The following is a 16,462-nucleotide window of genomic DNA, read 5'->3' as shown; positions in this document are numbered from 1 at the left end:
CATACTTTCCCCTGCCAGTTCTCCCCAGGGAAGTTTACGTGAGTGTGTTTGGATGGATGGATGGATGGATGGATGGATGGATGGATGGATGGATGGATGGATGGATGGATGGATGGATGGATGAATGGAGCAAGTTCATAACATGACTCTAAAAATGTTTCATGCTAAGCAGTTTCTGAGAACTTTTATTCAAAGAGCTCTCACTTGCACAGTGTATGTTTCTGAGGGGAGAAAAGTCCTCACAGACCTGCACAACCTTCTCAGCTTGGTAAAATTGCCTCTAGCTCCGCTGTGCTACTCCCAGCTGAGGACCACTTCCCCGCATGCTGAGACAGCTGCTGAGCGCCCTGCCAGTGCTAGCTGGCCCCATGAGCTTGCACAGCAGCAGGAGATGCACCCAAATATCCCCCAGGAGCACCAGGGTGCCCACTGCCCGCATGGGGTGGCCCCTGCCTGCTGTGGGACCCCCAGAGGTGAGAAACAAAGGATTGAAGGAGGCTCCTGGGGAACTGACGGCTTCCCTGTCCTCATGCTTTAGGGCTTGGGGTGTTACAACACTCCCCGGTGTGCCTTTATAAGATATATATGGGAGGTGTTTGTGCATAAGAATGCGTGCATATATATAAAATGTAGCCGTGAAACCCTAATGCACTAATTATATCCACAGGGAAACACAAAGAGAAACTGTAAGCTGCAATAAATAAACGCGCAGGAAGAGTCATTAATTTGTTACAGAATTCAGTATTCCTTTTGTAGCAACAAAGGGATAAGTATTGAACCTGAATTTAATAACCACTTTTTCCATCCCACCTCTAGTGCCGGTGATTCTTAATAATGTTGTACTCAGTGTGAATTTACTGTGTGTGTGCAAGTGCTAATACGGGGCCGATATTTTCCTTCTGTGCCTGACGTAAATGATAGCGTTGCCTAAATCATATTTGATAACCTTTTTTTAAGTGCTGGAAGTCAGAAAATAGTTTTTAAAAGTCATAAACCATGCTTTTGCCAATAAAAGCTTCTCTTTACAAGAAAAATGCATTTGGAGAGGAAGAGAGTAATACTGCAATCTTGCATCAGTTTGTTTTTGCAAGGGTCTTTACTTATATTAATACATTTGTATGCATTGGAAAAAACAGATTGTCCATAAAAAGACAATTACAGAGCACAAACCAAGCATTCATAATATTTTTTCTGAGATAACTTAAAGGAAGCAACACACTTAAAACAGAAAAGATTTTATTGTCCTGTTTTTCCACATCTCCTTATAAATCATTCCATAAAAGTAGCCATCCTGCTTTTATTGATCTAAACTCAGTTTGAGTTGCTTTGGGATTAACTTTAAAAACTGTTATTAAGTCCCCTCCACTGCAAGCGTTTTCTCCATCTCATGTAAATACCATTTGAACAGGGGTGATATCTCTGCTATTTGCAGTCATTCACGCGTCTTTGCTTTCCAGCAGGAACGATCTAGCTGACCAGAAAATAAGGCAAATGCTTGAATGGGAATTTTTGAGTAGATATTTGCAATAATGGATTGTTTAGTTTAACCAGCTCATCCCACAGTCTAGATGCTCGGTCTGCCTGCCACTGAGATGCTTTTGATGACAGATAATGAATTTCAGGAACATCTGTGGATTTACTCTCATTGGTAATTGTACACATTTGTGCTTTGTTGTGCTGTCAGAGCAACAGGGTAGCAGATAGCGGATACCAGTTGGTTATTTCTGTCCCTCTTGGGTCAAAGTTTGTGCTTTGGGAAGAGTGAACCTGTTGTCCTGCCTGTAAACTCTATTCCTCAGGGCTTACTCTCAGTCTGCCCATCTAACATGTCTAAAAATAGGAAAGTCCCCAAACTTCTCATTGCCCTGACGGCGCTGGCCTGTCAAGGAGACAAGAGGCATGAAGAGGTTCCTCTGGTGCCAGACACAAGTTATAGGAGAAGATTCAAGAGCCAGCAGAAGCAGTGCCAGATCAATCCCATCCTGCAGAAGATGGGCCGCTTTGTACTTTTCCTTCGGGGCTGCCAGCTGGCTTTGCAAGTCTGCGGCAGGATCACAGCTTCCCTCAGAAACGTCCTCAGTGTCCTGGTTGGAAAGGAGAGCTCCAAACTGCAAAGCAGGTGCACCCTGAAGAGGCAGAAAGTGTGAGGTATAAGGCGCCCCAAATGGTTTTGTTTCAGAAAAAAACTTTTCAATAATCAAACAAGTCTCGTTTGTGATCTGTGAACCTGGGCACAGGTTCCCTTTCTCCATCACATAGAAATGGGGACCCAAGGTGCTGGGTCTCAGCCAGCAGAGCAGGTTTGCATTCCTGTTTCATGCTGTCCGTCCTGATCAGTTCGGTCACGTCACGGTGGAAGATGTTGGCTGGGAGTTTTCAGCTTTCACGAGCAGCACAACTCTGCCTTCCTGCATCTCCAACACTCACCCTGTTGCACTGGCTTCCTGCCACCCTGATCATAAATTGATTTTTACCATATTTTTGCAGTGAAATTCTGCAAAGAATTTGATTTAACATGCTTCACACATGGAGCTAATTAAGGAAAAAACATACTTTAAGCTCATTAACTGCTTTTTTAAATGTATCCTTCCGGGTTTGCACAGAAGTGTAAACATTTTGGAGCTGCAGAAGTCTGAATGTTAATGGGGTAACAAGAAAAGCTGCTTTGTATACCCACCAGTGCTGCGCTTCTGTTAACTGGAATTTGAAATATATTTCTAAACAGAGCAGTTGTGCAAAATATTCAGTGCCAAAACCCCACTAACAACTTACATCCTCCCCGCCTATAATCAAAAAGTGTCATGCAGGAGCAGATATGGGTAAATAAATGAAGGGGGGAAAAAGAAAGATCCTCGTCAACCAGCTACAGATCAAAGCAGGCTGATTTGAAGTAAATTTCCTTAAAAGAAAGCTTTTTGTCTTCTTCCCTGTCTCCTGCCGAGGATGTTGTCTTTGCTGACAGTTTCAGTTTTCTCGTCAAGTCTCAAGGTTACCGCGCGTTTTCTAAGAAGCAGCATAGATAAAGGAAACTTGAACCCACCCAGAAGTTAATGTTTTAGGCAGCTGAGGTTAATGGGTAGATATTAAATTTCCCCATAAATTAAACAGCTGGAGATTGCCATCTTTTTATGTGCAAAGAGCACCTTGTTAACAACCAGCACAAAAGTTCGTATTCTCAGATGAGTTACTTTGCCTTGCTCTGAAATTGCCGCTCGTTTTCTCCTGCGTGTTGATTTATGAACTTCAAAACTCGCTGCTCAAAATTCAAGCTGTGTTCCCAAGCTGTGATACTATCAAAACCACTGAACAGGTGACCTCCCTTCATGTGGTGTTTAAAATATTTTTACTAAATAATAAGGCTCCTTTCCTGTCTTTTGTTACATGCAGGATTTTGGAGAAGACGATTCCCTCTACATCACCAAGGTAACGACTATTCACATGGGCAATTACACCTGTCATGCCTACGGCTATGAAGAGCTGTATCAGACCCACATCCTTCAGGTGAATGGTTAGTAAATGGCATATATGACAATCCACTGAAAATGTTCCTGTAAGCAAAGTTGCGTGCTAATCTCATTCGCACAAAGACAGGAAAAGCTAGCACCAAATTGGCTTTGTGTGAGAGCAAACGCAGCTAGTGGCTTCTCACTCGTGCCATCACACAGGCAATCAAAAAATGTAGCACAGGGGGACATATGTATAATTACCTGGGCTTTAGCAGATATTGACAGCTTGTTTTACAGTTTCCAGAGAGCAACAAGCAGTGTTTCAGAGCCTCTCTTAAACTAATGACTACTTTTGTCAACAGAATTGTTGCTTCGATAATTTCATCTTCCAGAAAATAATTTCTGTTGCATGAAACAGCCCAGGATATTTAAATACAGCGCTGTGTTTCCAAAACTAGCTATCCAACTTGTAGCTATATACCAGATTATTACCTGGCTCTAGACAGCTTGGTTCGACTGAGGGCCATTTACATCAGCTTGCAGATATGGCCCACTGGCTTGCAAAATGAGGGCAAACTGTTTTACGAGTGAGAGAATCACCCGGGCCATATTCCAGCATCCTCATTCACCTGCGTCCCTGGACCACGTTTGAGCCTGGTGGAACTTTTATTCTGGCGTTCACTATCTTTCCTTTGACCTCCAACTCAGTCAGATATAGTTGGAGATGACCTTAGCTTAAACTGGCGTTCTGTGCCATATGGAGCACTGGGGGCTTTGAGCCAGGAGCATCAGAGGGGCTGAGGAGATAGATGTGTGTGTCTCAAAAGGCACCTCGCTGCCCACATTGTTTAAAAGGAGCAGATAATCCCAACCCTCTGGACATGATTGATTTTCCCACTTTGTATCTGGCACCGTCAATTCCTCCTGTGCGAACCGGACACCAAATGGCAGCAAGCTCACGCCCCTTTGCTGGGGTGAGAATGGGAGCTTGAGGGACAAGCCCGTGGAGAATCCAACTCTGCTGCACATCCAAATCTATCTTTACTTCAGGCACTTGAAAAAAAATGTAAATCCTTTTCCAAATCGATACTGCTCCCTGTCCAATTCCCTCTGCACCAGCTGTGCTCCCCATCCTCCTGTGCTGCAGGTCTCTTTGAACCCGGTGTGCTGACACAACCAGCAGTACCTCTGTAACAGGGGACACCTTCATGAATAGATATTGCAGTATTCTGGCCTGAACATACTGCGTTTTACAAGAAAATTCAACAACTTTATTACCGGAGATGCATTATTAGGAAAATTATTATTTCGTTCTCCCTGTAGATGTGCACAGACCTCTGCCAAGGAGACCTTATCAGCTGGTAAGAGCACACAGCTCCACCCAGGCTAAAAGAGACTGACATGTAGACAAACAGTAAAAAGGGATAATTATGCACTTTAAGGGGCACCACAGTGGACGTGGGACTCAGGTTTGATGGCAGCTCAGGTCCCTGGGATGTGCCTAAGTGCCCCCCACCCGCAGCGAGTGCGCAGGGGAGAGCACAGAGCATCCAGTTGATTTGAATGAAAACCAACTTAATGTTTCTGCATAACAATTTGTCATCTTTTGAGATAGTAAACTGCAAAGTTTCAGCAATATGGATAACTAGATTGTGCGTGCTGCAGCTGGGAAAATAGGTTTCCTTCCTCAAAGTGCCATTTGTTTGATGAACGGCAGTTGAAAGAAAAGCAAGCTAACAACTTAATCCCGTGTATATTATGTGATATATTCTGAGAGCTGAATGGAGTTTAGCTGGCAGGCGACGATGTAGACTGTATCATCACTGAGAATTTAAGGCCCAAAGGCTTTGAAACTAAAACTGGAATGAGAGGAAAGCTAGCTGGAGTGTGGGGAGGGCTGGATTCAAGCTGCAAAGCTGGAGCGTACTCATGCCTGCCTCTTAGATTTAACTTCTTGAGAAAATCACTTTATTTTTTTAATAGAAGTTTCATACCACAGCTATATGTGATATTTCTAGTTAATACAATAACTCTGTGATACAAAAGAAAAAGAAAAAAAAAGTGTTGTCTTTTTAAAGTTGCTATGTAGTCTTTAAATACTGCAAAATGCCATGCATTCTGATTTCAGCCTGGACTTGCTAGAAAACACTGTAGGATCTAGAAATCTTTGTCCTACAGCATCTAATGTTCCCATATGAGCCATTAGGCTTTGCAAAACCAGGGTTTTGCAATTGTTAATGTGGCTGGCTGCCCACATCATTAAATTCTCTCCTGTTCTGCCTGCGTAGTTGCTTCCCCCAGCAACTGATGTTGGGACAAGAAGAGTGATGACAGGACGATGCTGCTTACCCTCAGACATACCCTGGCTTTTCAAAGGCAGAGCGTGTCTCAAAAATCCTTCTTGCTTTTTAGAACCATAAAGGACAAATTGAGGAATTTCTCCTGACAGGAGTAGAGGGAAGAAGCTGAGCTGAGCTGAGTGGAGATGCAGAGAACCTAAGTACAGTTCATTGGCTCTGTTCAGTGCTGGGGATTGTCTGTGTCTGTCTGTATCAGACGAAAAACTCCATCTTCAGCTTGGGCTTTTTGCTGTTGCTGTTCTGTATTAGACTCCAACTGTAAGGGAATGTGACAGAAATAAGTCAGCCAGAACCGGGATGTATCTGCTTGCCTGCCTCCTCCAGGGAGGGGATAATACGCTTTTAACATCAAAAAGACAGTTTTGCTTTGTTTCATTTTATTATTCTCAAAAAAAAAAAAAAAAAGTAAATTTTTTTCTTTTCTTTTTAATATTGAAGACAGTTTTTATTATTATTATTATTATTCTACAAAAAAATATATATATTTTCTTTGTAATAGTCAAGACCCCAAGTTTCTCTATTGGGAACAAGTAGGGAGAGAACCAAATGGAAGCAGTAGGGTTTATCCCTGATCCTTCCCAAGCTCTCTGTCTGTATGGGCACATCCCTCCTTTTAGGAAGGGTGTCAGTCACTCTTCCAGTGTTTTCTGATCCTTTTCATACCATCTGGGGCCTGACTCATTGCTCCCACTGAGGTCCATCAGTCTACCCTACAAAACATTTTATTGCCTTTTTCTCCTTCAAATAATCCGATCCTGGTCATATCCACCCTCTTTGCATTTTACTTTTTTTTGGTTGAAGGGGAAAAAAAGGTTTGTTCTGCTCAACTGCTGAGCACCACAGTGCTGGAGTGAGCTTCAGCCTTAGAGCATGTGGCTCTGTGAACCTCTGGGGGTTTTCAGTTCCCATTAAGGTGTTGCAAAAAATACTGTCCTGGTGCTCCTGTACAAAATGAACGATTCCACTGAAATATTTACCTGAACTTTTGGCATAGTGGTACAGGAAGCAGTCCTACATGTGCAGTATTCATCAGGGCTTGCCACAACTTGCTGTTTCCCAGTATCACAGATAACGTGGGTGGATCCAGATGCTCTTATTGACAAGGAGAAATGAGAGTGCTGTTAGGCAGGAAATGTGAAGACCACCACATGAATGCCCCAAACCACTGGGTCACATCTTCTGGACAAGAAGCATAAAACAAACATGACGTGCCGCCCACATATGACATGATGTGCAATCGTTAGGTTGGGTTTATCAGCCTTATGATTCCCAGCAGTATTAAAATTTAAGTCAGTGTATTTGTACACATGGCCCTTAATGCCTTTGGAAGAAAAGGACGTGTTGAAAGGCAGCACAAAGTTTAGGAATGATAAATTCATATTTTCTGCTATGTCTTTGATCGAGAGGAGCAAAAAACAATAGGAAAATTATGTTCTCTCCTATGTATGATATTGCTTGGGAAATGTGTACAGCATATACTAACTGTAGGGAAGAAAAGCCATCTATCATTTTCAAGAGGAAAAAAGAATTTCTGAGAATAAAAAATCTCATAAAATTGTAATCAACTATGAAAATTGATAGTTTGCAAATCGAGAGACTGCTGAATGTAAGGCATCCTTTTCCTTGGTCCTTGCACTCTGGAAAACATCAGCATAAATCAGAATATCGTATTTCTTGTAAAGAGTTTTAAAAAGCTATTCGATCGTCATCCTAATGGTGAAGGTCCGATAGGACGAGGTTTCCAGTAACAGAGAGGTGTTTTAAACAGAAGTTTTGTTCATGCGGCATTCCAAGAGAAAACAGACAGGTCGGCAAACTCCTTTCAAATCATAAATGGGAAGATTAAACCATCTGAAGTAAATGATTAATGTGTTAATTCAAATAACTGCTGGAGTATATAGGTCCTGTAGCGGCAATGTATGTCTTCAGGGCTTGATGCTGCCATCTGTACGCATCGTGTGCTTTATCACCTGAGCTGTTTTACTGTAATGAATTGCTCTACTCACAAGTAAGGTACTATTCAGTATGCAGTAGTAGGCAATCTACCTAATCTCCTACTTGTTTGAATGCCTCTATTTTTTCAACTTTGCTTAAGATAATAGCCTTTTTATATTGCCTTTGGCTGCAGGCACAGTAATGGTTAGTAATGATATATATTCACCAAGGGAAATAGCAAAAGGTAATCCATATATTCCAAAGTCTGGAGCTGAAATCTTTGCAAGTTTAAAGTAAAATGTGCTTACTTGGAATGTATTAATTTGTAGCAAGGACAATAAAAATGCATTCTGCAGTTTGCTGTTATCACAAGGCAGTTGCATGCAATAATTTACCTGTGCAATGAATTATGTAAGACAAGGGAGAAGAAATAAAAAGTTTTCGAATGGAAGAAACAGGAAAATAAAAAGAGAGCAAGAACAAAGGTGCAACACATATTTTTATAGGTGAAAATAAACACTTTCCTCATTAATTACTGCTGAAAATACGTGCACCTTGCTGTAATATCAAGTTCAGCCAATTTTCAAGCAGAATATTGATGCAGTAAGCTACCTTTTGCATTATCAGTCCGTTACGTTTCCTGCAGAGCTGAAAATACATGTGTATTTCTTAGATGCAGATATTTGGCAAAAGAAAAGAGAGATGTGTGTAACCTGCTTTGTGAAGGACGGCCGTGGTTCAGGGAGGGGTGGTCCTTCATTGCGGCAGGCAGTGGAGCACTGCCATGCGTGTCCGTGCAAACAGAAGAGCCTTCAGCAAGCTGTTATAAGCAAATCTGATCAACCAGTGCCGATTTTGAGAGCATTAAGTGGTAGGTGCCTGGGAAGAGCTGTATCTCTTCAGAGTCACTGGGTGAGGAGGCATTGCTGGGCTTGGAGCAGAATTTTTCTGCTGCCTTTGACCGTTTGTGATGCACTGGAGAAGGGCCTGATCCTGCTCCAGGGACCCCCTCTCTGGTCTGGAGCCAGGCAGAGCAGGTCTGTGCTGCTTGTGAACTGGAAGAAGCAGGTATTTGCCTTCTGGAGAATTAGGAAAATATTCAGGAGCACTGAATGCTAACTGCCAGTTGACTTCACAGGGTTTGGGCATCTAACCTGCTTGGATCTCGTGAAATTGTTTTCTGTGCACTTAGAGAAGACAAACCGCCTCTTGTCTATGGATCTGAATAAATCACGTAGGCTTTCAACAGACCTCAGTTCCTAAATTGTTTCATTTAAAACTGTTGCTAGTAGCAAACTAATCTTATGTGCAACAAGCACAGAGTGCAGGACCTTCATAAAATTCTATCAAAGTGGACAAAAATGACTGCATTTGCCTTACTGTGCCTGGAGATACTGACGCAGAGAAATTGAAATTAATTTTCCAAGGTACAAAAGGAATCAGAAGCTCCTGAGTCACAGTCTTATTCACCCAAATTGCATGGACACTGTCTCTTAAATTCAGGGAATGGCTCTGACAGCTGCTGGCTGCTTCCAACAGCAGATCGCTTCCTTTGCTCTTCTTCCACTTGGTCTGGCACCTCCTGAAGTCAGGAGGAGCATCAACCCTGACAGTAATGGCAGGAAGAGAAGATAAAAAAACAGTAAGTGCTTTTATTTAGAAATTGCAAACTCAATTTAATAAAACAAACCTTGTCTTTTTGGTATCCTTCTGATTAAAAAGCTCTTAGGTGGTGTTTTACTCACTGCCATGCTTCTTGCAACACATTCACTTTTCTTCATAAGTAAAGGAAGTGGAAGAAGAAGAAATAAGTTCACATGTCCAGTGTAGAAGTGGAATTTAAAGACATGTCTTTGCTAAACATCCACTTTTTTTTTTTTTTTCTTTCCAGTTGCCCCTAGGCATTTCCTCTCAAATTACACTTGAACAATCTCTCTCTTTTAAAGCTATAAAAACAAGTAGACTTGAGGGCTTTCTGTCATGGCTGATTTCGTTCCAAGTATTAACCAGAGCTGATGACTCAGTGCTTTTTTAAGCAGCTGGTAGGTTAGACAGAAGTAAAATACATCTCTCTCTGGTAAGGGTCATAAAAAAATAGAAATAGAAAGATGTAAAGTATATGCTAGTGACTGTAATTATTCAAACTATCCCCGTATGGATGTATAGATATATGGCAAGCTGCAAATACAGATTTCATTTTATTCTAAAGCAACTGTCGAGTGCATTTAATTTTGCCAGTCCTGGAGCCTAATGATGGACTATACAAAAACACAGTAGGGGGTTAGATACTTTAAATCAGTGATTTACAGTGGAAGTTTGTTATTGACTCATTTAGGCATTTTAAAGCCCATTCATGTCTAAGAAGACAATCTGTCCCTTCGTTTTCAAGACGGAATTGCTGGTCTGGATGTGAAGCATATCTTCATGTTTCCTTTTATTAAGTCCCATGAGGTGAAAGGAAGGAGGGATGCTGGTGTGTTTTTCCTCCACATGAGCAATGTTGCAAATCCTCTTTAAAGTATGTGAGAATATTGTTAAGAAATAGTTGGTGGGTAGTGTTAAGTCTGGTTGATTTGAGCAATGAAGGCAGCATGATTAAAAATCAATGAACTTGTCTGAAATGGTAATATCATTAGTTGTTCTATCAATTTAGTATATTAAAGAGTTCAGAGACATCTTCCTGAAACATGGTAAATCTCATTTTGAAAGCCACCTAGGGAAAAAAAAAAAAAAAGGCAAAAAAAAAAAAAAAGCACTTTATTTGTTTAGAATAAGAGGTAATAAATGTATAGGCCATTTCCCTATGTATATTTGATTAATACAATGTTGAATAACATGGTACATCTAATAGGAAAATGATGTGCAAGGACTCAATTCCTCCCTTACTAGATTCAGTGGCATTTATACTTTATTTTTTAAGTATGTGAGTGTCTTCCTTAGGTTTTAATCCATCTTCCCTGAAGTTCAATCAGTCGCTTAATGAAAGAAAGCAGGAATGGTCCAAGTCCCAAATCCCATCTCCAGGTTGCTCCCTGGTATTGGCGTATTAGTTTATTCTTTTCTCTTATTATTTTCTGTTTTCTGCCCCGAAGTTGGGCTGTAGAAAAATCTTCACTGTAGCTTACACTGAAAACCAGGACACGGCTCATTCCCTCGGCTCTGGGATCAGACCTTCTCTGCAGCGCAGGCTGGCAGCGGGCAGGTGAGCTCAACATCACCAACTCCTTGTTCCCTGCAGTGCCGCCGGTGATTCGCGTCTACCCTGAAACGCAGGCACAGGAGCCTGGCGTGTCGGCAAGCCTCAAGTGTCACGCCGAAGGCATCCCTAATCCCCGAATTACCTGGCTAAAGAACGGTGTTGATATCATGCCAAAATTATCCAAACAGCTAACGCTCCTAGGTAAGAACAGAATTTTGATTAATTAAAGTATTGTAGACGGGGATTAAGGAGGATTATTTTGTACTTTAAACTAGAAGTTCTTGTACTTTCACTAAGCCATGGTTGTTGGAAATCGTGTTAGAAAACCCCTGTTCTTGCTTTTTATCTTTTCCTCCAGTGAATTTCTTGGGTAATACAGTATCGATTGATATAAGTGGTAACAGTGTTCTGCTAAAAGATGGTGTTCGTGATTCTCCACTGCCTTGCCTCTCGTGTACATCTGTGCAAATCAGAAGAGAGATGCATTAAATCAGTTCTCGGGTATAAGGACTTCACAGGGTGCAAGTCCACTGGGAATCAGCCTGTGGTTCCTGTGTCTTCTCACCCACCTCTGCAGCGGGAACTGGGCTCTTTGCTCTTGTTGGTCCTTATGTTTCAAATAAGGATGTAACAGGCATAGTGAAAGACAACAATATTTCTTTGCAAATTTCTGTGTAATAATATTTAAAACCTTCCCCCCTACCATCCCAATTGTTCTGTGGTACATCGCAGACCTCCCCCAGCACTGGTAGCACAGACACCCCTGCATGGTTGGGTGCAATGGCTCAAAATCTTCCAAAGGTTTTAGACAACAGTCCCACTTCAGAAAGCAAAAGGATAGGAGGAACTGCAGAGAGACATCTCCCAAGTTTTTCATCATGATCTTATGAAGAAGTGTTTCCAAAATCAATGTGTATTTTTCTCCGCCAAAGCATTCTTTTTATTAACAAGAAGACTTAAATGAAATTTCATTTATTCTTTGCACTTGGGATTGCTCTTTGTTTGGTTCTGGCACAGCGTTTGTTTGTGCTCATGGAAAGAAACAAAACTCTCATGAGAATTGCCCAAATATCTCCATTTATGTACGGGGAAGTGCTGTGCAGTGGGAATCCCTCACATTGCGGCCGAGGCAGCGGGGAGCAGTTAGCAGCAGTGGGGAACCCTGCTCACGGGTGGATGTCTTCCTTACAGCAAATGGAAGCGAACTTCATATCAGTAGTGTTCGGTATGAAGACACTGGTGCCTACACTTGCATTGCTAAAAATGAAGTGGGAGTGGACGAGGACATATCTTCACTTTTCATAGAAGATTCAGCAAGAAAGACCCGTAAGCTGAATTTTTCACACAATTTGTTTCTTTGAAGCATATTTAAAATGAGATGGCATACATGCAGTTTAATAGTTTAGGCCATTGCATGCATTATGTGGGACTTCTGCTCATAAGGTAATGACAACATTGTCTGTGCATTGATCAGAGGATTGGAACTGTGTGGGGAAGATAAAACCCATTCATCTAGAATGATGAGGCCTTTCATGTTCAAGAATCATGCTGGTATGTGGTATAGGTAACACCTTTACTAAAGTAAAGAATTGGCAATTTTTTTCAGATATCTAAGAATCCAAAACTTAATTTTTTGTTGAATTATTTATGGTTTCAGAAAAAACATTTCATTGATTTCTGTGCAAGACTTTTTTTTTTTTTTTTAAGACAGTTACCAATCAAAGTTCTCAAATACTTAGATGTTTGGAAAATGTTCTGATTTAATTCTGAGTTTATTTTATCTGTAATTACATTGCTAACTAATAAAATAGGTTTCCCTTGGCATGAAACAGTCTTCTACTTCAAAGAGAAGTTTTCCCAGGAACTCTCAATTGTGTATTTCCCATAGGAGTGTGGCAGCGTTACATTGTCCATACTGTCCCCAAAACACAATTAATGATTTTCCTCTGTGGAAAAGCTCACAGAGCCTGATCCTTCCTAATTCTTCTGCCTTAACTACCTGGGAGATTGCCTGGGTTCACGGTGATACTAAAAGTCTAGGTGTGAATGTGATTTTGCTGTTTTCTGGCTGTTAATGTAGAAGTTGGCCATAAATATGCATTCTCATGGCAATTCTTTGGAAAAATATATTCTTTTCCTCATTAAATGGATTTATGTACTCTTATTAATATCAGTCTTTTCCCCGAGAATACTTACGCAAGGAAAATTACAGTATTTTGATAAATAATTGGACGTATCTTAAACAGAAATTCAAATATAGGTGTACTTTCCAGGAGGGTTTGAATATTAACAGAAAATGTAGTTCTTGCATGAAATTCCAAGAAGAAAATTGGCTGAGTGCATAGCTGCTATAACTGCCAGTCTCAGGCTTCTGAAAGATGTCATGTTTGCTAGCTGAAATTGTACAGAAAGCCACAGCCTGTACCATGCCTACAACTACATTTGAAGATAGCATCTTCTGTTCTGTAAGACTTTGATCTTTGCACAGGCTAAAGTTGTCCTCATTTCAGTGAGGATTTTTCCCATGTCATAGCTTCAGAATTGTCTCTAAAAGGAGCAAATGTGTTTAGAAATATGTATCTGTCCTTATTTTTACTTTACTGGGATGAATGTTACAGTTTTCACAAGTTAAACAGCTCATTTAAACATGCGTATTAATTCAGTTATTTGCTTCAATGAAAATTTTGACACTGTTTTGTTTTTTTTTTTCCTTTTCTTGATTATTTTCTGGCTTTCCCAATTTTCTGATGCTGCAGTTGCAAACATACTGTGGCGAGAGGAAGGTACTGCAGTAAAGTTCTTTCGTTGTAGTGATAATGTGCTTGTCTGCTTTAGTAATTCCATGATGGGCCATTCTGCACTGACTTGCCACTAACTCTGTCAACTTTTGCAGTTACCAGATTAAGTACAGACCAGAAGTTTAAAAGCTAAAGTATTCAAATGAGAGGTGTCACTCCAGTGAAGTAAATCCTACTGATAACTTCTTACGTTTTCCCATGATGGAATAATAGATGACCATAAAATATAGAAAAATGGGAATTTTATATGAACTGCCACCAATGCAAGTAGCCTGAGATTCCCAAGCTACATTAACATACACAAGTGTCAGAAGTGCTCCCAAATTACCATAATTGAACATGTAAGGCATAAATTCAATACACTGCATTTTTAAGCAAGCAATTTAAACTCTTCCTCCTTAGTAGCACATATTGATGTTTACTAGGTGAGCAACAAAAACCGTGTTCTTGTCTGTTAAGCAAAAAACACCCTCAAGTTTTACTTCCCTCTATCCTTTAAATCAATGCAGGGTAAAGGTTGCCCCATTTCTCCTTGTTTTAATTGGCAGTTAAGATCTCTAGTTTGATCAAATTTATAGTATGCCCTGCACAAGGTCAACATCTGCGTATCTTGGAAGCCAAATTAGGAGAAAAGCGTCCTTAAACAGCTAATTGACTCAAACATATTATGGAGGCACTTGAAGTCAAGATTGATTTGATTTTGTATGCACTGGTGCTGTAATTGTTTCCAAAACACACAGTGAGAAGCTCTCAAGCAGCTCATCCATATGCCACCTGAAGTACAGTGCCCAGAAGCATCAGTGAGGAGCCTCCTGCCTTTGGGCACTTCAGACTGCTAGAGCAGGGCATCCTACTCCCTGGGAGAAGGTTCTTGGATTGTCCAAGAAGTCCAGGCATAAGACAGTTCTTGAGTTTGCCACTTGCACGCGAGGAAGCTGGGACTTTGCTGCCCTTCCAGCCTCGTGGAAGTCTCTGTGCAAAGCCTGTTTCATAAGTCGTGCCCCCAGGTACCCACAACAAGAGCTGTGCTTTGTGCCCTTGGCTTGGAGCTTTTGTCATGGATTAGCCTGAAGGATTTTGGGGGGCAGAAGGAAAGTGCCAGCCTTTAGTAACTGGTGCTGCCTAGGTCTATAGCTGAGGTCCTGCTGCTGGCTGCAGGTACGTACTCACACCAGATGCAGCTGGTCGGAGGTCATAAGATGTGGCATGACCACCTATGACAATTCTCCAGAGTTTGTATGCCACCCACAAGTGCCAAGTGCATGGCTTTGAAGAGTGTCTCTGTACTGCCAGTGTTCCTGTAAATGGCATTACGGGCACTAAGAATTGCTATTTCCCTTCTGCTTGGAAATGAAATCTTTAGCGCATCTAATCAGTCCAGCATCATCTGCATAATGCTACATGATTTAATACCGCATCTCTTATGCTCCTTTTTAAAGAAAGTATTTGGATAACCCTACCAGATGTATAGAAATACTTAAAGAACAACTAAGAAGTTGGTTGCAGAAAGTCTTATTATAATTCTGCTAAACAATATGGACTTACTGCTTATCAACCTTGCACATTTTAAATAAAAGTATGAGCAATTTACAGGGAAAGCACAGGCAGTAAAAGCAGATTTACTATTGATGTTCCTAAGCAAGTCAGTATCTTTAGAGTAGGTTTATTCCTTGTCTACATTCTATAGTATTTGTTCAGCACATTCACTTGAGACAAAGAATCCAGTAAACATACCTCAAGGTGAAATCTTGGCACAGAGAAGGCTCTTAGAGGGGAATGGTATTTTTGTTTTTATGTTTTAATATAAACTCTTAATTCTGTTAGAATGAAAACTTAAGTGTAAGTAGAAATATTAACAACTGGATTGGTAGACCTGCGCTCCTTCAAAATGATCACATCCTCACGCTCGCCAGGCCTGTGTCAACTGAAGCTATTTGTAGGATCCTATTCAGAATATTGCATAGAACCACCTTTTGCTGTGAGTCACAGTTTTAACACAAGTAGTCGATCATTTTGAAAGTTAGTCTACCAGTCTTCCCTCAAAACCTTTCACAGACCACACACAAGGAAAACCTCCAGAAATGAATGCACATAGCCAGGTAAACATGGGACTGGAAGCACGTGCAATATTTACTCAGCGTGCAATCTAGTTTTTAGTCTTTGTACAGAGAAGATGATGAGTAGCCCAAAAGTAGAGATTTGTTTTCATGCCAGTGTTCATTTTCAGAGTGCATGCTGCTTTCTTTATTCCTGGATAAAGGGAACATATCTTGCCATCAGGCAATCATCAGTTATATAAAGCCATGCACTTAAAAAGTTGAAAGCCTTTTTGTTACCTTATGTAAGTTCTTAAATACTTTCAAGCATTTAGATTAAACTGAGGAAAATTATTCACGTATTGGTTCAGAGAAGAGTGTTGCCCTGTGACAGATTTGCCCTTTGATCTCCAAGGGGAGCGATGCAGATGTACATCTCAGTGGAGGCTATATTCCTCAAATAAAGAAAACTCTTGTCGTCTGCTACCCTCCTGAATTTCAGTCTTGAGTCAACAAGTGCCCATGCTTTATTTCTTCAGCTGATGAAAAAATAATAAGGGTGGTAGAGCCAGCATCATCTGGAATGGTTCAGATGTGATGGGTTACGTTTAGAAGGCCCTCACCATTCTCTGGTCTTTTTGTTATAACAGTTTTTTGTCAGACAAATGAGGTCTGTTGGCTTTAGATT

The 16,462-nt window shown here is 40.9% G+C and overlaps 1 protein-coding gene across 2 annotated transcripts in view; it reads left to right on the top strand.

Moving 5' to 3' along the window:
- FSTL4 (follistatin like 4) overlaps positions 1-16,462 on the top strand; it is a 368,576-nt gene that overhangs the window by 337,527 nt on the left and 14,587 nt on the right. Inside the window, exons 8-11 of one of the 2 annotated variants that reach the window (XM_084535689.1) lie at positions 3,388-3,508; positions 10,980-11,141; positions 12,132-12,266; positions 13,697-13,723. In XM_084535689.1, the coding sequence (XP_084391815.1) occupies positions 3,388-3,508; positions 10,980-11,141; positions 12,132-12,266; positions 13,697-13,723 (445 nt within the window). The remainder of the gene's footprint in view (positions 1-3,387; positions 3,509-10,979; positions 11,142-12,131; positions 12,267-13,696; positions 13,724-16,462) is intronic. The other variant, XM_084535690.1, reaches the window with a different exon arrangement.

Source organism: Aythya ferina (assembly GCF_964211825.1).
Source record: "Aythya ferina genome assembly, chromosome: 14".
Lineage (NCBI taxonomy): Eukaryota > Metazoa > Chordata > Aves > Anseriformes > Anatidae > Aythya > Aythya ferina.
This window is presented reverse-complemented; position numbering and strand designations above follow the sequence as displayed.